General features: G+C 32.2%; 1 protein-coding gene across 3 annotated transcripts in view; it reads left to right on the forward strand.

The window, feature by feature from the left end:
• Positions 1–9,639: 9,639 nt before the first annotated feature.
• Positions 9,640–25,857, forward strand: part of Fstl5 (follistatin like 5) — a 721,807-nt gene continuing 705,589 nt past the window's right edge. For all 3 annotated transcript variants that reach the window (XM_071614852.1, XM_027926695.3, XM_071614853.1), the window contains exon 1: positions 9,640–9,765. In XM_071614852.1, coding sequence (XP_071470953.1) covers positions 9,640–9,765 — 126 coding nt within the window. The remainder of the gene's footprint in view (positions 9,766–25,857) is intronic.

Here is a 25,857-nt window from a genome sequence, read left to right on the forward strand (position 1 = left end):
TTTAGATATTTGCCTTTACCAACCTTTTGAGTGCCCCAGAGAATTTACTAAACTGCAACATAAGTTTTGTAAGCAAAGATAGTATTGAAAAACAATATTAAACAAAACCAGGTTAAAACCTAACCTGGTTTTAATAATGTGGCATTTTCATTAATACCATTTGTATAAAACAAAATACACATAGCTTTTAAAAACAAGCAGAATTCAGCATGAAGTTTCTTTTAGTGAAAACTGAAATTATTACACATTTTACATTTCAGTCCCTCTAAAATGGCAATGAATATATTGTATCTATATTTAGCTTCATTTTTCAGATTCAAATTAAAATAGTTATTGAAAGATATAATTGATTATAATCTATAACTGTTTTGTTCAACCATATTAATGAGTGAATGTCATTGAAATAAAAGTTCCTTCTTCTTTGAAAAAGTGGAATTAAATCAATGGTCATAATTCCTTTTACCTAAAACTTAAAGTTCTATACTGATCCCATATTCTAAGAAAAATGTGTACTGAAGATATAGTAATTTTTCAACATACATCATTAGAAAGAAAAAGGTTTGGACAACTTCACCATGTGAAATAGGCCATAGAATTAAAAATTAAATACATTTCAATGTTTGTTTGCATACATATAGATTTGAAAGTCTTCCCTGTATGATCTGAACACTGGAGTCCCAAAGCTATTGCACTCTTTTTATCCTAGCATGTTTATCATGTATATTATTTACCTTTATTTTTTTTACCTTTATTTACACTTGCAAGGTAATTATTGTCTACTGCAGTACTATTCCGTAAGAGTACTTATTTGTTTTTCTCTACAGCTACCTCTTAAATAGGAGATCTTATACCTGTGTTATCATAGGTGTCTCTTAAGAAAGGAGAAATATAGAACCGAACTGTGAGTCAAATTTGATTGATGTCAGCTTGGGTCAGATGAACACTTTCCCTCTTTAAGCAACACACACACACACACACACACACACACACACTCACATACATGTTATATTACATATGAGCACTAATACCTTTAAAAACATATTTGGAGAATAAAATACCATATGGCACTTTCCAAGTATGTTTAGTAGTATATTTGTAGGCTGGTTTTCCTTTCCTGCTTTGTCCTATGGCTATACAAAATGGAAAAAAATATATATATTAGTTTTGTTCTTGTTATTTTTAAATATTCCTTGTTAGAATGAGGAACTGAAGTTCGTAAATAATAGAGTATCTCCATTGTTCTGACAAGGAGAATCTACTTGATTAATGAGAAGAAACTATTGTCTTTTGTAAGGCTGGATTCTTTGGAAGTCATTTTAGCATCTTTAGACAGTTAATCAGAACTCAACTACAGAATTCAGAGTAGTAGGTGTGAAGTTAAAGTGGGTCAAAAGATAAGAGGAACTGCTATAGTAGACTTGCCTAGTGAATATGAGATAAGTCTCTCTGGTCCTTCCAATTTTAGGTAAGCCAAGGAATGAATGGTTTGTCTGGATTGACAAGTGAGGCTTTTTCAAAGAAATTTCTCACTGAAACCTCAGTTTTGATCCAGGCATAAAAGAAAAGTGTTTTGTGACAACTGCAACTTAATTTCTAGGCTTATTTCAGAGTTGATTTGAACAAGAGTTTCCAGTGGAAGAGAATAATGATAATTTCCTAATGTATACCTACTATTTCAAGTTGATCACTTATCACCATTTGTTTATTCATTCATTTATTAATCCAAAAATATTTATTGAGCTCATACTATGTGCCAAATACTGCTCTAATTTACAAAAATTGTGAACAAAATCCTGTCATTATGGAATTAACATAATTGGATACAGAATTTTAAAAAAAATAACCAATTAACATGTAGCATGTCAAACAACAATACGCTTTGTGGTTTATAGTCATGACATCCCAATGAAAATTTCTGTGTATCATTTTTCTAAAATTATCATTTTACCAACATCATTTTCTCTATCTCTTAGAATATTCAACTTTACATTTCAACTTAACCTTCCTGAGAGCTTCATATTTGGATCCCTTGCTTCTCTAACCACATCCTCTATCTCATACCTGGATTAGATGATTTATAAATGCTAAGAACACTAGGTGACTCTTTTCTGAACTTTAGGTTCCTATGTCCCAATGCCTTATTAATATCTCCATTAGGACTGCTATAAGACATAAAAAACAAATTATAACTTTCTCCTTAAACTTGTCCTTCCACATACCTTTGACAATTTTATGAATCTGCTCAGAAGGCCTGACAAAGAAAGGATTGAAATTGTCTCTTGAAACATCTACTGCTGTTTGGCAGCAGTTTTCCAAAATAGAGTGAGCAGTTTTCCAGGATGGAATGAGATGCTATCCAAGGTACTCCAGGAAAAATCCTTCTAACACTCGACTTCTCAAAAACATTTGTTTATCTTAGAGATACTGCTTCATCTTGATACTCTTTTCTTTCATAGTCATTTCTTTCATCATCTCAGATGCTGCATTTTGTTCTTAGACAATACTTTAACACTTCTTTTACACATTCAAATCCAAATCTTCCAAATTTGAACCTAATAAATAATGCAACTTCTCTAAATCCTACCACCACCAGCAGTGTGGCATGCTATAGCATGTGGTGAAAAGAAAACAGTTTTATTCTGAAAAAGTAATGCTAGTTTTTGAAAAAGAGAAAACATTTTTGATGTTCTGTGTCATTTTAAAGTCTAACTTTGTTTACCCAAAGTTAGGCAAATACTTTTTAGATACATGCACTTTTGTTTTCTCTAAGTTAATAATGAGAATGCTTTCTGATGGTTCATATAATTGTGGAGGTTATAAGGAGAAGGCACAGGATCATCATTTTGCCAGCTGTTCTGGCTAGTTTGTTTTACTCATATGCTTTTCAATGTTCCCAGTGAGTGGTCAGCAAACTGCCAATTAATTGTGAAAACCTATCAGGTAGTCAGAGGTTACTATACCAAGAAAGAGAGATCATGAATCTGTTCATCATGAAATCTATTACTGCTAAGCTACAAGAAATTTCCAAAACAATTCTGTGGATAACTTAACTTTTCAATGTATGATAATGACATTCTTAGATCCTATAGGTGGAGAGAAATAAGATGAAGAAATTTATTTTGTGAGTATCCATTAAGAAGAGTTTTTTGTTCAGTATGCTATTTGATAAATATTTAATCGGATTTAGCTTTTTTTTTAGTGATATTTCAATAAAGAATGCATTCAAAGTACCTTTTCACAAAAGATAAACACAGAAACTAGTCTGGTTCTCTGCTTCATCTTTTAACTGTTCACTCTACACTGCTGAGCTCAAATGACTATCTGTAATACAAATCAGAGTTCTTCTAAGGAAGGACAGGTTATATTATTATTATTTTTTTTAATTTTTAGTTGTATATGAACTCAATGCCTTTACTTGTTTTTATGTGGTGCTAGTATCAAACTCAGTGCCTCACACTTGTGAGACAAGTACTCTACCATTGAGCTACAATTCCAGCTGCTGATTTTTCATACTAGTTCTAGTTAGCTTTATTTGTGATAGTGAGTAAAATAACTTCAATTATATAACTTGCTGAGATCAAGCATATGTATTATTTTTACATTTTATTATTTCATTTTGTTTTTATATATGTTATTTTTAGATTTGAAAATCATAGGAATATCAATGAAGATAATCATGATAAATAATATAATAAATAAGAGATAGATTAAAATAATACAAATAAGTTGTAGGCACATTCATCCAAAACTTAACCATTGAGATATATTCTGAGAAATGCATCATGTTATATTTTCATACATGTTATATGTTCATGTTATATTTTATGTTATAATAATACATGTTATATTTTCATCATGTAAACATCATAGAGTGTACTTACACAAAACTAGACAATGCAGCTTACTACAATACTGGTTATATGGTGCCTATTGTTTCCATGTTACAAACTTATATACATGTAACTGTATTGAATACTGTAAGCAATTATAACACAGTGATAACCATTTTTGTATCTAAACATAACTGAGCATAGAAAAATACAGTAAAAATAAGGTATGAAAGATTTAAAAGTGATACACTAATATAGAATGGATCCTGCAGCACAGGATGTTATTCTGGGCATGTCAGTAAGTGAATCGTAAATGAATGTAAAGACTGAGGACATTACTGTGCACTAGTGCAGACTTTTTTTTTAAGGTGGTAAGTTTTTATATAGCTTTATTTTATTCATTTATGTTTTATGTGATGCTGCGAATTGAACCCAATGCTTCAATGTGCTAGGCAAACACACTCTACCACTGAGCCAAAACCCAGCCCTAGTGAATGAAGACTTTTTAAGTACTGTGCACTAAGATTATACTAAATGTTTAAATTTGTTTTCTTTTTTCAATAATAAGTTAACCTTAGCATAACATAACTTTTTTTTTTAACTTTATAAGCTTAGATTTTTTTAAAAAAAATTGACTCTTTTATAATACTTCCCTTAAAACATGCTCATTGCACAGATGTACAAGCATATTTTCTTTCTTGGTATTCTTAGTCTATGACATTTATTTAATTGGTTGTTTGCAAAAGTTTTTGTTAAAAAACTCAGAAACACATATTAGCCTAGGCCTCCTCAGTGTCAGGATTATCAATATCACTGTCTTTCATCTCCACATCCTGTTCTGTTGGAACGTTATTGTATATGCTCTATTTTGATAAGAATGGCAGCACAGTAGATATGCTTACACAAGAATCTCCATGGGCATGTGCGGAATGCATTTCATAAGATCTCTGTGACATCACTAAGCAATGAAAGTCTTCTGGTTCCATTATGATCTTGAAGGAACACCATGGTGTGTAGAGTCCATCCTCGACTGAAACAGTGTTAGGCAGTGCCTGACTCTACACACCGACATTTAGTCAACTTTTAATGAGATTTAAGGCATATATTTCCATATTACTGTTTTTTGTAGAAAAAATATTATAGGGCTGGGGATGTGGCTCAAGCGGTAGTGCGCTCGTCTGGCATGAGTGCAGCCTGGGTTCGATCCTCAGCACCACATACCAACAAAGATGTTGTGTCTGCCGAAAACTAAAAAATAAATATTAAAAAAAAAAGAAAAAAATATTATAGAGGAAAATATTACAAGATAATGTTTTTCTAATTATTAATGTATGAAAGTTTACTCACCGAAGATTAATGATGTCTTTGGTAACCTATTAAATTAATTAATTATTAATTTGCTTTGTGTTTTATTGTGGGTGAAATATTTGTAATATATGTATGTATGTATGGATGAAAGAAAAAGAGGACAGGAGGGAGATAGAAAAAGAGAGGACAGAAAAAAAGAAATCTTTAAATGAACACTTTTTGTAAGTTTATGATCACATCTGTAACCCAGAATCTTGCTGTGATAGGATTGGTTTCTGCCTCTTGCTTACTCCCCTGGTGGATGACAGAAATTGTAAATGTATTCAGAGTCCTGTAGAAACAATTTCTTTCCTTGAGCAGGTCCTTTTTGTTTTATTCTTGGGCTCTATCTTCAATTTAATATATTCCATTCAATTGTCTTCTAAATAAATATTTACCTCTGAGAGAAAGATTAGACTATACATCAAAATGACAGAAAAGAGATGGATTGCAAATGAAAATATTTCGTTTTCTCAGGTTAGTTTTCAGATGCTTTGTGGCAGTAATGCAAATAGGAATTGCATTCAACATTGTCCCACTGCAAAGATACATGATCTTAACTCTTGCCCTCCAATACCAGATGACATTTTCTTATGCATTCATTTCTTGAGTGTCTAGTGAGTGCCAGGCTATCTGCTAGGTCCAGAAAATATAATGTTGAAAAAAAATAGAATTTCTCTATTCATAAAATTTGAAGAAGACATATACATAATATAGTGAAGATAAACATAGTTAAAATAATTATATTAATGAGGTGTAGTAAATGCTCTCAAATGAATGAAAATTGCTCTAAAGAATGAATAGTAACTCAGTCCTGGTGTTATGAAAAGAATTCCAGAGGGAGTTGTTTGTTTTGTGAGGCATAATAAACAGGAAAAGAAAGATATATTCCAAGTGAAGTAAATAGCTTATAAAAGCCTTATAACAGAAATAGCCAGAATGACTTCAAGAAACTGAGTAAAGGATTTTATGAGCAGAAAATATTTTGAGAGAGTGAGAAAGATACACATGAAGAGAGGCCAAACTCTGGGGGAAAGATCAAGTCCACTATTTATTTATTTATTTATTTCATCTTAAGAATATATGGGATCCCAGTGACATTTTTCATAGAAATAGAAAAAAAAATCATTAAATTTATTTGGAAAAATAAGAGGCCCAGAAGAGCCAAAGCAATCCTTAGCAAGAAAAGTAAAGCAGGAGGTATGAGAATACCAGACCTTAAACTATACTACAGAGCTATAGTAACAAAAATGGCATGGTATTGGCACCAAAATAGACTTGTAGACCAATGGTTCAAAATAGAGGACACAGAGAGAAACTCATATAAATATGGTTATGTCATATTAGACAAAGGTGCCAAAAACTTTCATTGCAGAAAAGATAGCCCATTCAACAGATGGTGCTAGCAGAACTGGAAATCCATATGTAGCAAAATGAAATTAAACCTCTATCTCTCACCCTGCACAAAAATCAACTCAAAGTGGATCAAATACTTAGGCACTAGAACAGACACCCTGCACCTAATAGAAGAAAAAATAGGCCCAAATCTTCACCATGTTGGCCTAGGATCTGACTTCCATAACAAGACCCCTAAAGCTCAAGAAATCAAATCAAGAATCAACAAATGGGATGAATTAAAATTAAAAAGCTACTTCTCAGCAAAGGAAACAATAAATAACTTGAGGAGAGAGCCTAAAAATTGGGAGAAAATCTTTATCACATACACCTCCGATAATGCATCAATCTCTAGGACATATACATATAAAGAACTCAAAAAACCTAACACCAAAAAATCCAAATAACCTAATCAATAAATGGGCTAAGGAAATGAGCAGACACTTCACAGAAGGAGAAATATAATCAATCAACAAATATATGAAAAAGCATTCAACATCTCTAGCAATTAAAGAAATGCAAATCAAAACTAAGATTTGTCCTAATGGAAAAGATCAAGAATACAGGAAACAATAAATTTTGGTGAAGATGTGGGGGAAAAGGCACAATCATACATTGTTGGTGGGACTGCAAATTGGTGAAACCACTATGGAAAGCAGAATGGAGATTCCTTGGAAAACTGGGAGTGGAACCACCATTTGACCGAGATATCGCACTCCTTGGTTTATACCCAAAGGACTTAAAATCAGCATATTACAGTAATGCATCCATATCAATGTTTATAGTGGCTCAATTCACAATAGCTAAACTATGAAACCAACCCAGAGGTCCCTCAATAGATGAATGGATAAAGAAAATGTGGTATATATACTCAGTGGATATTACTCAGCTTTAAAGAAGAATGAAAATATGGCATTTGCCAGTAAATGGATGGAATTGGAAAATATTGTGCTAAGCAAAATAAGCCAATCCAAAAAAAATGAAAGGCTAATGTTTTCTCCAATGTGTGAAGGCTAATTCACAATAAGAGAGGGGGCACTAGAGAAGAATAGTCTTATCTTAGATTAGGTAGAGGGAATTGATGAGAGTGAAGGGGAGGGGATATGGGGATAGTAAACATAGTAGAATGAAACACGTATATATGTGACTACATGACCAACATGATTCTGCAACATGTACACTCAGAAAAATGAGAAATTATATCCCATGTATGTATAATATATCAAAGTGCATACATGCATTCTATTTTCATGTATAACTAATTAGAAAAAATTAAAAATTAAAAAAATGGGAATGTGCTTTTTATTCATGGGCACCTTAACATGGTCACTTGGACTTTTGTGGAGGATGTATTTAAGATACCAGAGTGCATATGGAGTGCTAATAAGTGTACGGTGGAAAGTTTAGGTGAGACATGCCCAGATATCTTGACCTACAATGCATTTGGGAGGGACTAAAGATGGGAGATATATTTAGAAAGGACATCTAACAGACCTCAGTGATAATTTTAATATGAAGAATAAGGGAGAGGAAAAGGTCCAAGATGACCCCTCCTTTTTTTCTGGCTTGGGTAAGTAGATGAATGACAATTTGGGGATGCATGACTTCATGTGAGGGTGTGCATACAACGAAGAGTTGTTTTCAAACATAATACTTAACTTTTGAACAGACTACTTATGCCCATCTAGAGATTGAACAAGAAGCTATATATACAATTAAAACCATAGACTATGTTGAGATAAACTATGCTGAGAGAATGGAGTAGCAGTGAGCGGTTAGCAGTGAGATTTGGTAAACCACAATACTTAATGAAACAAGAAAGAAGAAGGATAGAACAACAGAGGAAAGAAGGAGTTTCATGAAATCTACAGAAACACAGTGGATCAAAGGCTAACAGGTGTCTAATAAGAAAGGGATTAAGAATGCCCACGAGTTTCTGTAATATTAATAGTATTGGTTATCTATGTGAGAACTAAAAGGTGACTTTATGAAGTTATGGGAGCAGAAGCAAAACTGAATTGGAGTAAGTGAAGAAAATAAGAACAATACTTACATGGCTTTCAGAAATCTTGGAAAGAGGAGAGAAATAATCTTGAATGATTTCAGTATGTTTAAAGGTAGAAGAAAATAATTGAGATGGAGTTTAGGAAACAGTTAAGAGCAGTATTAATCAATTGGTTTAGTTTCTCAAGAGGTTAGTCTTATACCATGACTTAGGTAGAAAAAAAGAAAAAAAAGAAAAGAAAAAGAAGAAGAAGAACTTTTCTACTGTCCTCACAGGAAAGTAGGTATCTTGATGAAAAGTGGTAAAGTAGAAGACAGTTGAACTCAGAGCATAAACTTGTGGGTTTTGAAAAGGGCTTAGTATTTGGATGATAAGATTATATCATTCTACAACTCTTCTGGTCTATTCTGAAACATATGATTTTTAGTTTAAAGCATTTATAGAGGGATATTCTAAGAAATTTCCTTTTAAATGCTACTAGGAAAAATTCATTAATAACTAAATATAATATAAATTCATTAATAACTAAATATAACCAGTATAAAAATTCTGTTGTACTAAGTTTATTTATTAAGTACCTATCATAGCAGTCTATCTTATTAACTTTCAGTATTTATCTGTAAATTCTAATAACTAAAACTTTTTGAGACCTATTCATCAAATGCATTCAAAGAGGAGATTAAGATTTATAAGTAACATTGGTGATTGTATTAGTATTATGTAGAGATACTTGGAAAATTAATCATAGCTTAATATCTTTTCCCTTTTCTTTCAACCGTTTATTAACTTTTTCAGTGGATTTTTATTAGGTACTGTATTTCTTCTTATTTCATGTTCTGTAAGGCTGAGTGAAAAAATAAACAGCACTTGTTGTTATCAAAGATATAACCTTATAGAGATGCTTGTCTATTATGAATTCAACTGGTAACTTCCAGAAAGTTTTGATTAGATCTATGGAGATTTCTACATTATACTGAATATTTCTTAATATACTTCTTCACTATATAATAAATTTTCTCTGATTATTGCAATTCTAATTTTGACAGGTGAAAGTCAATAAGGATGTTTAAGCACTGGTCAGCTGTTTTTGTTCTTTGGTGCATTTTTCTGGAGTCAGAAGGAAGACCAACAAAAGAAGCAGGATATGGCCTTAAATCCTACCAACCTTTAATAAGATTGCGACATAAGGTACTGTCAACATTCTGAATCTACTCATTGTGCTTACCAATTATGAGCTAAGCTATTAGTTGTTATGTTTAATTTTCATTTAGGACCATTTATTTCAGGATATGCTTTCAGTAATTTCCATTTTAATAAAAAAAAAAAACACCACTTAAAAACAGAAAATTGAAGTAAAGTTAGAAATTTATCATTGGGGAATTAAATACTTCTTAATGAAGACTAGAAATAGGCCCTTTAAAATATATTATTGAAATTTTTATGAAGTAATAGCAATGAATTAATAAAAATAAGTAAATGTGTTAACACCTAAACAACCAGATAATATTTTTATTCTTTTAATAACAATTTTAAGTTTAAGACATTTTAGAATAAAAAAAATAGTGTTATGGTCTAGAATTTACCAAAAAGATAAAATATGATGTGTAAACCACCTTCAGAAATATAGGTTGGCAAAATTTTAGCATTCATAGAAAATATTAGATATTTTAATTTAATTAAAAATCACAATATTAATTTGTTAAATTTAAAATTAAAGTTAAAAGTATTCTATGGACAAATACTGCTTTATGTGATACATTTTCAACACTGAAAAAAACTATATTTAGGTATACTATAAATTATATAAATACAATAAAATAAAAAACAGCTTTTTTTTTCTGGTACTGAAGATTTAACTCAGGGGCACTTAACCGCTGGGCCACAGTCACAGCCCATTTTTGTATTTTATTTAGAGACAGGGTCTCACTGAGTTGCTTAGCATCTCACTAAGTTGCTGAGGCTGGCTTTAAACTCATGATCCTCTTGCCTCAGTCTCCAGAGCCTCTAGGATTATAGGCATGTGCCACCATGCCCAGCCAAAATACTAATTTTGTTTTAATAATTGCCCATGATACTGCAAATAACAGACTAAAGGGATTTCTTTATTAACTCAAAGAAAAGTTTATATATACTTGTTTAGTTTTCACAGAAAGTAGAAAAGATCAAGAAATGTCATGCTAATTATGGGAGAAATTTTTTCTATTTGTGAAAAATTTGTTATGCTATTGTCTTTATATGAGACTTTTGAAAGAAACAAATATAGATTTTCTTCCTTATACTCAATACATGATATTAGCATTTTATGTTGTGTACAATTTGTTGTAATTTTTTCATAATTATCAAAATGTTTTGTTAATATGGCTTCTACAGTGATTGTTATGTTCCAAACACCAAGTTAGGCTCCTAAATATATTATTTTAATTAATCTTCAAAACAATCTGTAAAAGATAAAACATACCAATTTTTGTTTTGTAGACAAGACATTAAAAATCTTAGACTAAGAGATTTTCGGAATGCACACTCTATTAGATATACAAATTGACTATACCATGAAGGATAGATTTGATGACCATAGAAATAAATAAAATGTAAAAATATAATTCAGTATCACAAATTATTGTGACCATTTATGTGAAAGTAAATACATCTTAGTCTCTAGTGTGGATAGATAATTGGCTATATTCTACTGTTTTTAATTATCCATGCTATCCCCTACCTCATGAACTTTTAATTAGATTTATCTTCATCCAAATTTTAAAACAAAATTACCGCTTTCTGAAAGCTTCCAGAACACATTACTGATACAACAGTTTGGCTGACACTATTACATAATCACTGAATAAATATTTATTCTGTGCTGTTTGTCCATCCTAAGTTTTGTCTCTTGAGGTTAGGAATTAAACCTCTTTCATCTTTTTGTTCCTGGTATCTTGAGCATATTAAATACTATTGAATTAAATTATTGACAGAAAAAGGAGAGGTAGTATGTATAACTACACTTTTCTGATTGTTTCTCTACGACATAATACCACAGGTTTTTATGCATCTGTAAAATTTATACATTTATAAACAAATTATTTTAAGTTAAATTTACATGTAAAAATATCAACATGCTGTGCTATATAAACTCACAAATATTTTTAAAAAAGAAACAGCACACTGAATTAAACTTATTTGAGAAGCACTGATACCCACCAAAAATGATCTAAGTTACCTTTCAGTGTTTTTCAATCTGTGTGTCTTTATTTCTAAACAGTATTTAAAAATATACAATGGTTGAAAGTTAAAAGCACAAGAGGCAGAAATTGTCATGTTAATATCTTACTTTCAAAGAACTTTGGATAGAAGTGAGATTAAGCTATAAAAGGCAACATGTCTGTGTGTGTGTGTGTGTGTGTGTGTGTGTGTGGTGTATGTGTGTGTTTATGTGTGCGGGAAAGAGAGAGAGAAAGAAAGAGAAAGTCAAACAGAAATTGGATATTCAACTGGGGTAAAGAGGATCCCTGAGATGTACAAGTCCCTGTAATCCCTACCAGATTCCTTCCATTCATCATCAACATACCTTCTTGCTCTGCTAGAACTACCTTTTCTTTTCAGGGACTTTGAAGATTACACTATAACCTTTATTTTTGCTTGTGTCAATCACTATAAGGAGTCTGGGACTTCCCAGTGATTGTTTTACCACTGCATTCCCATTCCCGTTAGTCTTAGGTCACTTTATCAGTGAGGCTTTCTCCAACCATGACTGAAAATAGACAGTCATAAATATTCCCTATCTCACATTTATGATTCATTTACATTCAGAAAGTTTATCACCATTTGCAACACATACATTTTAATTATTTTTAGTTTGTGGGATGCTGCTATGGTCTGGATCTGAAATGTCCCCCCAAAGATTATGTATTGAATGATTGGTCTCAGTGCAGCTATTGCAAAATGATGGAAACTTCAGGCAGTGGGATCTAGTTGAAAGAATAAGATCATTGGAGCCATGTTCTTTTATTTATTTTTTAAAGATTTTTTTTTTTTTGCACAATACCTTTATTTATTCATTTATTTTTATATGGTACTTAGGCTCAAACCCAGTGCCTCATATGTGCTAGGCAAGCGCTCTACCACTGAGCTGCAGCCCTAGTACTGGAGGCATGTTCTTTAAGTGCATATCTTGTCCTTGACCTTTGCTTTCTCTCTCTATTTTCTGGCTTTCATGCCATATGCTCCCTGTTATAATTTTCTACGTTATCATGGACCTAAAGCAGTGGTCTATGGAATAAAACCTTTGAAACTGTGAGCCAAAATAAATCTTTCTTCCTTTAAGTTATTTTCTCAGGTATTTTGTCACAGTGAATAAATGTGAAATAACTAACTCTGATAACTAGCATAATGCTAGTTAAGAATAAGATTATATATTTATTACATATTCATATTTGTATTGATGGAATTAATAACTTCTCCTTTTCTAATATGCATCAGAATAAAATAAATAGAGTCTTACTTGAAATTCTAAAAATCAATGATTTTAATAGTTTTGTATAAATTAATTTCCTTCAACCTTTAAATTTTGTACAGTTTTATTTTAATTGCAACAGATACAAATATCTATAATTTTGTAAGATTGAGAGAATACATAAAGAGATTTTCCATTTAGCTTAAATTTCTTTAATTTTAAATTTAGTTATTAACTAGAAAAGCATAAAATAAATAGTAGACACAGCTAAAACTTTAAGTCTGATTAGTCATTTTCCACATATTTTGCTAAAAGTGTCAGTACTTGAATCTGAAAAAGTATATATATAGAACTAATTTCCACAAGATATTTATGTGCCACTTATATAATAAATTCTATTTTGAGAGTAGAATGAAATGTGGGACTTATTTGTCAGATTACATTGAAATACTGCAGATTTAAATGTAAATATATGCATATATATTTACATCATTTACAATTATATGTACACAAAAATGTGATTAAAATTTATTTGTCTATATCTTGCTAGACAAATGATTAACACATGAATCTGTCATATTAATTATAGAGATCTTAATTATTATCCATAGATATATGTCTGGGGGAATTAAAACACATGTGTTTTACCCAATATGTTTATCCAACATCATTTATAGAACATGATATGAGGTAATTCATTAGCACTCTAGACTTATAAGATGCAATCATGATTCCAAATCCCCAACGTGATTCCTTTTCTTATTATTATATTAATTTAAACATTGCATACTTATAGAGTGCAAGGTGTTTTCACATACATTAATTATTTTAATTTAATCTTGAATAATATTTCTGGGATGCAGGAAATACTATTCCAGTTTATTCAAATGACATCATTAAAACTCAGGGAGGTAAAGTAACTTTCCAAGGACAAGAGAGGTCAATAGCTGGAACCACTGAGATAAGGAAGAGGCAGGTAACAGCAAACATAGGTCAGAGGTGGGGGGGCGAAAGACCAGAAAACATAAAGATGATGATAGTAAAGCTGTATGACAATTGTCTCAAGAAGAATTATCTTATGTTCTTACAGATTGTGTTTCTTTTACCCCTTCATGAGCAAGCTAAACTGCTCTCATATTCATTTCTGAAATAAATATCTTCTCTTATTGGTTGCTATAGCCCTTTATCAGACCAATTTTCCTGTGAGATCTCATTAGGAAACTCTAGTGACCACCTTATTTACTGACTTGTTACCAGGGACCTGGCTGTTGAGTAAGGTGTAGTAATTCTTACTGCCCTGTGCATTTGGGAGAAAGATTCCCAAAATCTTCCCAAATTTGATCTATCTCTAGAATTGATGTAGTCAGAGTAGTTGATATTTAACTAGACTTAACTGCGTCACCAGGCACTACTAGCTTTATTATACACATTAGGTCCTTTAGTTATATTGATTTTTTCATAGGGAAAAAGGTTTTATCTGAATTTTATAGATTGGAGAACAAGAGTTCATGGGTGTTAAAAATCATGTAACTAGAAAGCAAGGCACTATTATTTCAAAACATGGAGAATGTAAATAATTTAATGTAGATTACAAAATGAGTATTGTCTATAGGACCTGTGTGCCAAATATTTCTTGTTTTTTTATCCCCCCCACCACATTCTGGCTAAATGGTGATAAAGTAGGATTACATGTCTTAGTCACTTAGTGTTTGGATGGGACCATGCATATAGTCATGGCCAAGCAGTTGAAAGCCCAGGAGCCATGAAATGCATTGGGATGAATATTTGACAATAATTTTAAAATATTTTGCAACTATTTTTTCTTTAATCTGACAAACAGCATCTGTTCAAGGTGGTGGTTGCTAAAACATTCAAAATGTCTAAATGACTATAATGAACAAAAACATACTGTCAACTAGAGGTTGATCTACAATAAGAAACGAAGGAAAAAAAACCTTGCTATTTTAAATTATTGAGATTTGGGAATTGTAATTGAAGGTAAAGCGAGGAATGAGAGACAGGTAAGCGAGAAATGAAAGACAGAGACCAGACAGAGATACACACAAGAGTTTATTTGTCAGAGCTGACAAATAAAGTCCATCTCCTTATAGCAAAGAGAGGCAAAACAAAGCTTGGGTTCTGGGACTTTTATGGGAGCAGGCTCAGAAATCAGAGCCTGGCAGGTCCTAATGCAGGTGTTAGGGGTTGGGTTGGTATGAGAGAGTGGTGAGCCTTTCTCAGAAACACCCTTGTGTGGGAAAGCGAAACTTTTTCCTTAAAATGGTAGTTGTCACTTAAGATGGCCATCCAGATGCTAAGCAAGGACCTTATAGTTATCTTAAAATATCCCCAGTTTATCTTCACAAGTAAATATAGCACTAGTATTTAAGCCAATATCACCACAATTCTTGTGTTGTTGTTGTTTTTATGTACATTTTTTTGTTCCCCATTTCATTTACTTTGTTAGGCTTTTCTTACCTTTACTTCTCTCTTCTTTCTTTTTTCTTTTCATTTCTTGCCTGGTTGTAATTTCCCAACACATTTTAACTCCCTGTTGTATTTATAGTACTGCAGCATGTAGGCACTAATATTTCAGCTTGCCAACATGCACCCTAATTGGTTGACGGTACATCCTCTCAGGATCAGTACCTTATCTTACAACTCTTTTCTTACCTACAGCACCAATCACACTGCTACATTGTTTGCTGATGAAGACTTATCAAAGTCAGGCTTGGGGGAAGATCTTATGAGGGCAGAAGGAATGTTCTTTGAATATACCCAATGGAACCACTTAAAGTCTTTTAAATTCTTCTATGTCTATTTGCCCAGAGAACATTGTGTCCAACTTTATAGTGTAGAGCTCTCCTGCACATGTAAATTGATTTATGATTCTTTTACTTCATAAATCAAAATGTCTGCCAGTGAGGGTAGTTACTGTGTAAATGGGGCAAAGATTATGCATAGTTCAGTAACTCCAGAAAGCATTGCTTTTCACAGTGGTACAGTCTACCACAAAAAAAATGATTTGTGGGATATGATTTTTTTTTCTTTTACTTTTGGTAGTCAAAGAGTGGTAGATATGGCTTAGTGAAGAATAGTAGGAGAGAACTCTAGGGAAAGAGACAGACATTAAAGGAAACATCAAACTCTCACTGCTCAGAGGCTATGCACTTTCAGGGAAACAAAGGAACATTATTTCCTGAGAAAAAGTTGTCATATCCTTTTTGAAATAGCTGACTGCTTGTAGTGTGTTCCAGGGAAGGGCCTTTAAAATGCTAATGCATTTTGCTGAGGTCAGGAAGCAATTTGGACCACCATCTGAGAGTGAAACTATAGAGATTGATAGGAGTTAAAAGTAATAGTTAGGGGCTAAGGTTGTGGCTCAGTGGTGGAGTGCTCCTCAAGCATGCTTGAGGCACTGAGTTCGATCCTCAGCATCACATAAATGTAAAATAAAGATATTGTGTCCACTTAAAATTAAAAAAAGAATAAATATTTTTTTAAAATAAAAGTAATAGTTAAAAAATTTAATAAATTAAACGTTAAGGAATATTCCAACTAATCTATATTGATAGGTTCATTCTTTATTCTAAACAACTAAATTGCTTTTGAAAATAAGAATGTTTTTAAATTTTTTAATAATTAAAATCCCAGTACTCATACTTTTGATTGTATAACAAGTATTAAAAAACAATTTAAAAATCTGAGTCTGTGACAAATAAAATCAAAGTACAGATAATAATTCCATATTCTTTATAAACGAGAAGTAATCTAAGAAATCTCATGAATTTTTGCAAAAATGTTCTCTTAGTCACTCAAGAGGTCTACATAATAAACAAAAGGCAGATGAGTGCAAAAGTCTCAAATACACAAGACAAATCACTCTGCATATCTAATGCACAGCATGATGACTACAATTAACAATACAATAGTGTGTGTTTAAATTTTTAAGGGGTTAGACACACAGAAAAAGAAATGATAAATATGTGATGTACATTTTAACTGGATTGATGGTGATGATATTTTCACTATGTATATGGATATCAAAACATCAAGTCCTACAACTTAAATGCATACAATTGTTGTCAATTATACTTAAGTAAAACTGAAAACAACAACAACAACATTAAAAAGAGAAACTCTTTCTTGACTAAAAATGGCCTTTACTTGAACTTTACTTGATAGGCAAGATGTTTTCTTAATGCTGTAATTCTTATGCTAAAAGCCTGAAAAGAACTATTGTAATGAGAACTCTGTTGACAAAGGACCTTTTTTTTCTGAGCTCCTCTACTTTCTCTGTCTTCCAAACACTGGTAGGATAGGAAAAGATATACTAGTGAATAACTTTGGCAAGAATTTGTGGGTCTGAGATTTTATCCTCTTTGTAGCTAATAAATTCCCCTGATACATGTCAACCGGACAGTGACAGAAGATACAATACTGCTGGTTCAGAGACAAAGGATATTATATTGTTCACAACAATGGCAGAGTTCAATATTTGAGCCAATCATCTGTGCCCAGTTTTCAGGGGATAATGTAAAGAGAGTCATTTTTCCAGCATGCACCCTCATATATTAAACAAGAAGATGCATAAGTTGAAGAACACTACATCTATTGTTTGGGCCATAAGCCCATATCTGTCCTCTCAAAAAGAGAGACATTATCTCTATTATACTGGACAGTATTCATTCTTGTCCTTTGCCCTAAATAAGTATACAATCTTGGTAATATAAGAATATATACACAGTATACAACCAGAGATATGAAAAAAATTGCTCTATATGTATAATATGAATTATAATGCATTACGTTGTCATACATAACAAATTAATTTTTTTAAAAAATGAGATAATGGTTAAAAAATAAAAAGACATACACCCACTTGCATTTTGCTTCAGAGAGAAGCATTTTCTCAATGTTCCAATACTATTTGTTATATACAAATTCTTGAACTGGTAGTCTAGAGCAAACATTAGTGTCTCTGCTTATCAGATATGCATAAACACCAGAAACCCATGGTTGAATTATCTTCCAGTACATACTGAGAGTATCATCTGTAGCAAAAGAAGTCAGAACTGCCACTAGGTAAATCTGAGTTCCAAACTAAACGCTGTGTGGGGGGAAAGTTGATTTTAACACTAAGTACATGGTTATAGTTTCATTCTTCATACTACCTTTTTGACATGGTAACTTTGTTCTTTTTTAAAAATAAAAAGTTTTATTGACTTTTAGGTTTCTTGTTTATATATTTATTCTTTCAAACCAAGCTGTATTTACTCATTCAGGAGAAAACTGGCATTTTGCTTAAATAAAACAAGTAAATAAGGAATATACCTGGGTTCTAACATATTCAGGGTAAGAACCTACTGGAGAAAATTGTCTTTTAGTCCCTTTGATAATTAAAATTCACTGCAGTAGTCTTATGACAGTTCTATACATGGATTAAAAAAAGGATGCTCCTTTATAATCTCTGTGACCCTACATTAAAAATTTTTGCTTAAAGCTTTAAAAGTAGTCCTAATTTTAAAAAATTAGAGTTGCTTTCCTTTGAACAATTTTAGTTTTAAAATGCTAAAAATATGATAATTTATCACTCTATTTATAATATTTCAACACAAATGTACCAAAGTATTTAAATAAAGTCAAATTTATATAGTACATTAGAGCCAAGCTTCTCAGATTCCAGAACATTGCAATACCACTAAAATATGGATTTTCTGGTGAGATGAGGTATAGTGCTTTCTCTTACCCCATTTCTCTCTCTCTCTCTCTCTCTCTCTCTCTCTCTCTCTCTCACACACACACACACACACACAAACACACACAATCTTTGTAGTTACAAAATATATGGCTTTTCCTCTATTTCCATAAACAATCATTGATGCCTTTTCTGATAAATCAGCACCCAAATACTAGGTTGTAATTACCATTCATTTCTCTCTGGTTAACTTTTAAGCCTTCTTATCATTAAATCTATTTGTCAGTACCCACACTTTTTGTAGAAAAGAACATGTGCATATTGTTTTTTTAAGAAAAAAAACTATTAATTAACCTAGATCTACATAGATTAAGTACATTTTCGTGACTCCTATTTAAAAAATAAAATAGAGGTGTTGTTGTTTGTAATAGGTTTCAGCGTCAATACTCTAAACATGTACTTGTAAAAATAAAAAGGTTATGAGTTAAGAACAAGTGAGAAAGATACATTTATCTAATCTTTAAAATTAACATATTGGCAAGCTGCTATATTCAGTTACTACTTCAATGTGTAAATTAATTATAAGTTGTTTTGCACATCTTAAATTATTAAAAATTCTATCATGAATTCAATTAGCAATGCTCTGAGTTACAAATGAAAGGAAATATCCTGATTCATGAGCTTGACATTCAACATGTTTAGTGATTAAATCCCTGTGATATATAAACCACAATAACAAAGGGTGGTATTATTTTTAGACACTATTATTCACTGACATATTTCTTGCAGATAGGCTGAGTGAAGGTTTTTAGATCTACAAGATAATATAAAATATTCAGTCCATTTAATACACACACACACACACACACACACACACACACACACACACAAGTTACAATGAGAAGACTGAGGACCTAAAAGTAAAGATTTTTGCTAAATGTTACACAGCCAGGTGCTGTTCAGCTGAAATTAGAAGCAGGTTTTCTTTCTTGCATAAGAGTTATTTGTTTTCTACAATCTGTACTCAAATTGACAAAGGTACAGTTTTTATCAACAAAAATATACATTCAGCAACTATTTATTATATACCTACTATACACAGAATGTTGAACAAAACATCAAACTGAATTCTACTTAAATACACAACTTAATTTGCACTATGACTATTGGTGAAGCAAACATCTCAAAAATTGATTACAAACACAATTCAAATACTTACTTACATATCTAACAAGAAGACTGTCCAGGGAGAGCCAGTGCAAAATTTGTATTAGAGGACATAGTCCTCTAGGAAAATATGTAGAGAGTAACTAATTATATTTGCTATAATAAGCACAAGAAAAACTTAGTTTAAGAAGTTTAACTAGCCACCAGGGTCCCCTTCAAAGAAATGAAGAAACAGATAGACATTATTACCCCATATACATGTATGATTACACTACTGGAGTGACTCTGAGCCATGTACAGTCAAAGGAATGAAAAATTGTGCTTCATTTGTGTATTATATGTCAAAATGTGTTCTATTATAAAATAAATGAATTAATTAATTTTAAAAACCCAAAGAAATAAAAATATATTCAAAGATATATCTGTCAATCATTATACAACCAGTTGGTGGAAACATTCAACAATAAATGTCTATTTTCTACACACAGTATGAAGTTTGCTTCTACCAGAAATCCTGGAAGTGATGTTTTCTTCTGAGTTGGGGCCCTCTTTTCTCTTTTTTTATTTATTAAAAACAGATTTCAAAGTTTACAACTGTTCAAAGAGTGTAAAAAGAGTTCCCATATACAAAGACACTTCATAATTAATATCCTGTACCACAATGGTACTTTTTTTCTATAACCAGTGAACCTAAATTGATACATTATTATTGCCCAAAGTCCAAAGTATGCAATAGGGTTTACTTTTATGTTTTACACTATATCATGTTAGATAAATATATGATGACATTAATCTGCCATTATAATATCACAGAGTTAATTTCACTGTCCTGAAAATCTGTGCTCTGATCATTTCTATCACTTAAAAACTCAGGCAACCACTTCTCTTATTAGTTGTTTTGCTTTTACAAGAATGTCAAGATAGCTGGAATCCTATAGTGTTTAGCCTTTGTAGATAAGCCTCTTTCACATAATAATATGTATTTAAGATTCCTCTGTGTGTTTTCATGGCCTGATAGTCCATTTTCTGAATGTAATGCAGTTTATTTATATATTCATGTACTGAAGGACATTTAGTTGCTTCCATGTTTGGGCAATTACAAAGAAACATGCTATAAACATCCATGTATAGCTCTTTCTGTGTATATGTTTTCAGCTCACTTGGATAAATATCAAGGAGTTTTGAAAGAAATTGTTAAACAGTCTTCCGATTTTTGCATTCCCACCTGCAACAAATGACAATTCCTGTTATTATACATCCTCATTTATATTTGATATTGTCAGTGTTTTTTTTTTTTTTTTTTTTTGCTGTTTTACACCTGGATATTTTGTTTATACCTGGACATGAGTATAAATGTGTGCCAATATTAATACTCACAATTTAAAACTGTAAAAACCTTAAGTATGTATGACACAACAATATAATATTTTACTAAAATACAATTGAAGATTGTTTCATATATGAATATAAACATGTAAACATACACATACGTAAGCACATATATTTGCACATATCTCTCTATATATCAAATTAATTTCACTAGTGCTTCACTGTTAAAAAAATTTAGGAATTTCTATCTTCCAGTATAGTCAATTGCTGAACTATAAAAGATAATCAGTTACACTTAATTTAAGATCTAAAATGGTATTTCCCTAGTATGTCATCTCTGTAACTCATTTCCTCAAGAAAATTAATTATATACAAACCAGAAATACAGAAACAGCATTGCAAGAGGATTAAGTCTCCAAATAGACAAAGAAGTAGTAAACAAATATAACTATTTTAATGACAAAATATCTCTTATTTTTTATCTAATATTTTAGAGTTTTACCAACTTTTAAAAAATGTGTGACTATTTCATTTTGAAGAATATGACAGTAGAATATATTTGATACTAAGTTCTAGCTTCCTATTAGTACTGTTAAGTACAAACAGATACTAATAGAGTTTCAACAATAAAGCATTCATTTGTTGATTCTATTTTATCATTTGAATATTATTAACTTTTTATAATTTCTATATTTATCTAAATTTTATTTTGGATTTATGGATATATGAGTTATATGTGAATAAATTTTATAAGTCAGATTATTTCTTCTTATTTAAGCAATGATAAATTAAAAAAAAAAAATATTTAAGGCTGTCTTTTACTTGTCCTTATATGCTATTCCATGACTTTTAATGAGCATGCTTTTTGACTTAAAAGGAAAGGGAAAGTAGACATCTCATTCAGAGCTATAGATTAATATTTTCCATACCATTCTGTGCATACCTTTAAGGTCATTTGTCTATGACCAAGAAACAATGTTGAACATGGAAAACAACCAGAAGTTGAACAGAAAATCTACTTGATTCCCTGCTCTTATTGCTCTTAAGTACATTTCTGACTATAAGTGATTCATTAAAATTTTTTCTGATTAAATATTTCTGTGTTTAAGTAAAATTAAATCATTGGAGGGATGTTCTTAAATCTCCTAACAATATTTTAAAATTTGAAAATAAGTGACTGGGGTTATAACTCAATGGTAGAAAACTTGCCTAGCATGTGAGAGGCCCAATCCTCAGCAATAAAAAAAAAAAAAACAAAAATTAAGGATGATTGTGAAACTCTATTCCTGGAGAGAAAATTAAATATTTGGAAGCACAATTGCATACACTAATATCACAAAAACATCAATGAGAATTAAAATTGAAATATGACTTATCTGTATGAGGTTACTAACATTTTACTAATGAGACACTTATATCCTAATTTTCATGTGGCCAACTTGCTAAGATCAAGTAGCATAAATTTGGAAACAAAACTCTGATCTTTAAGCAAAATAAGACAATCTCCAAAAAACAAAGGCTGAATGTTTTCTCTGATAAAAGGATACTGATCCATAATGGTTTTGGGGGACTAGGGAAGAATGGAAGAATTTTGGATTGGGCAGACGGCAGTGAGAGAAGGTGAGGAGGTGGGGAGTGGGAAGGTTGGTGGAAAAAGATAGACATTATTTCCATATATATATATATATATATATATATATATATATATATATATATATATATGATTGTGGGACCAGTGTGACTCTGCATCATGTACAATGAAGAGGAATGAGAAGTTGTGCTCCATTTGTGTGTACAATGTGTTAAAAAGCATTCTGTTGTCATGTATGTATAATTAGAACAAATAATAATTTAAAAAAAACCCCTCTGGTCTTTTCACAAAGAAAAGGCAATCATTTCACATATTAGGGATAACTTTCCTAATACATTTGTTTAAAGCACTTTCATATTATTTGCACACATGTGCTTTATGTTTGCATTTTATATATAAATATATTCACCACAAGCCTATTTACATTAATTGTACTAAATTTTCAGGTATTATATAGAAATGATTTCTTCAAAATTCTTAGTTGCATAGAAAGTGTGTTCTCAAAAAATAAGGCACATTGAGTAGAGTCACACCATTTGTGTCTTCATACATGTACTTAGAGTAATGATGACCATCTCATTCCATCATCTTTCCTATATTCATGTCCCCTCCCTCCACTTTGCCCTATATGAAGCTTATCTAATCCTCCCATGCTCCACCCCATCCCCATAATGAACTAACATCCTTATATCAGAGAAAACATTCAGCATTTGTTTTTTTGGGGATTGGATTACTTCATTTAGTATCATATTCTCCAACTCCATCAATTTACCTGGAAGTGCCTTGATGTTATTCTCTTTCAATGCTGAATAATATCCATTGTGTGTATATATATATATATATATATATATCTCACATCTTCTTTATCCATTCATCTACTAAAGGACATCTAGGTTGATTCCACAATTTAGCTATTGTGAATTGTGCCGCTATAAACATTGATATGGCTGCATTCCTGTAGTATGCTGTTTTTAAGCCCTTTGGGTGTAAACTGATGAGTGAGATAGCTGGGTCAAATGGTGGTTCTATTCCAGTTTTCCAAGGAATCTCCATACTGCTTTCCATATTGGCTACTTCAATTTGCAGTCCCACCAGCACTGTATGAGTGTACCTTTTCCCCCACATCCTTGCCAACACTCATCGTTACTTCCATTCTTGGTAATTGCCATTCTGACTGGCATGAGATGAAATCCTAGAGTAGTTTTGATTTGCATTTCTCTAATTGCTAGAAATGATGAACTTTTTCATATTTGTTTATTGATTGTACATCTTCTTCTGAGAAGTGTCTGTTCATGTCCTTGGCCCATTAATTGATTTGGCTACTTATTTTTATGGTGTTAATATTTTTGAGTTCTTTATCCTAGAGATTAGTGCTCTCTCTGATGTGTGTGGCAAAAATTTGCTCTCATTCTGTAGGCTTTCTATTCACCTCACTGATTGTTTCTTTTGCAGAGAAGAAGCTTTTTAGCTTGAATCCATCCCATTTATTTTTTTTTAATTTTTATTATTAGTTGTTCAAAACATTACATAGTTCTTGACATATCATATTTCATACATTTGATTCAAGTGGGTTATGAACTCCCATTTTTACCCCGTATACAGATTGCAGAATCACATCGGTTACACATCCACTTTTTTACATATTGCCATACTAGTGTCTGTTGTGTTCTGTTGCCTTTCCTATCCTCTACTCTTCCCCCTCCTCTCCCCTCCCCTCCCATCTTCTCTCTCTACCCCATCTACTGTAATTCATTTCTCCCCCTTGTTTTTTTATTTTATTTTCCCTTGCCATCCCACTTCTTGATTCTTGGTTTTAATTCTTGTTCTCTAGGAATCTTATTAAGGAAGTTGGGGCCTAATCTGACATGATGGAGATTTGGGCCTACTTTTTCTTCTATTAGGTGCAGGGTCTCTGGTCTAATTCCTAGGTCCTTGATCCACTTTGAGTTGAGTTTTCTGCATGGTGAGAGATAGGGGCTTAATTTCATTATGTTGCATATGGATTTCCAGTTTTCCCAGCACCATTTGTTGAAGAGGCTATCCTTTCTCCACTATATGTTTTTGACACCTTTGTCTAATATAAGATAACTGTATTTATGTGTAAAATGAATTGAATTGCATTCTGCTTTTATACATAACAAATTAGAAAAAAAAAACCCAACAGGATCCTTGTGATAATAACTCAAATGTTTATGGAGATACCAAGGGGTGGGTGTTGTTCTAAAACCTTATTTAATCCTCACATTAGTGCTATCAAGCAGATGATATTATCATCTCCTCCTTATAGATAAGAAACAGAGAGGTCAAGTGACCTCCCCAAGGTCATAGAAGTTAAATTAAAGTGGCACAGCTGGGATTTGAACCCAGGTAGTCTGACTATTGAGTTCAGGCTGTTAATCTAAATACACCGATGAATATTTTAGTATCAGGAACTTGTTAAATGGTTCCATGAAAGAAAATGTTGCTTCTCTCCCATGACTCTATCATTGAAGCCTGGATCCTGGGCACACTCATCCTGGCCTGTCTCCCCTCAGAATCCTTTGCCGTCCAAAGGTGATGGTCTGAGTCCCTGACCCACCCTTTACTTGGCAATATTTTTCCACATGTTTCCTCAGAGGCCTGTGCTGGGGACACTGCCATGGCTCCTCTGGGCCAGTTGTCAACTGGGCATCTGGAGACCTGGGCACAATTCCCAGATGCTCCATTAGAGGCCCCTCTGCTCATTGGAGCTCATAGAAAGAAAGAACCTATGGGCCTCCTCTCCTTCCTGAAGGAGCCTCCAGTTCCAGGGTAGAGTTTTCTGTTGCTAAGGTTAGCTGGATCACCCCTAGGTTTTTACACAAACCCTTTCTCCTCTTCCACTGAGCCCTGTAGAGCCTAAGGTGGAAGACAGCTAGGTGAAGGGAAAGACATTGGACCTGGAGGAGATGACGTGGGAGGTCCTTGTTAATCTACCTGGGCCTGGGCCTGTACCCGGGAGGATGATCTCCTCAAATGCAGAAATATGTCCCCCATCCCTGTCATGCTGTGTGATGGCCTCCTGCTGCT

Source organism: Marmota flaviventris, chromosome 7, assembly GCF_047511675.1.
Source record: "Marmota flaviventris isolate mMarFla1 chromosome 7, mMarFla1.hap1, whole genome shotgun sequence".
In the NCBI taxonomy this organism is placed as follows: Eukaryota; Metazoa; Chordata; class Mammalia; order Rodentia; family Sciuridae; genus Marmota; species Marmota flaviventris.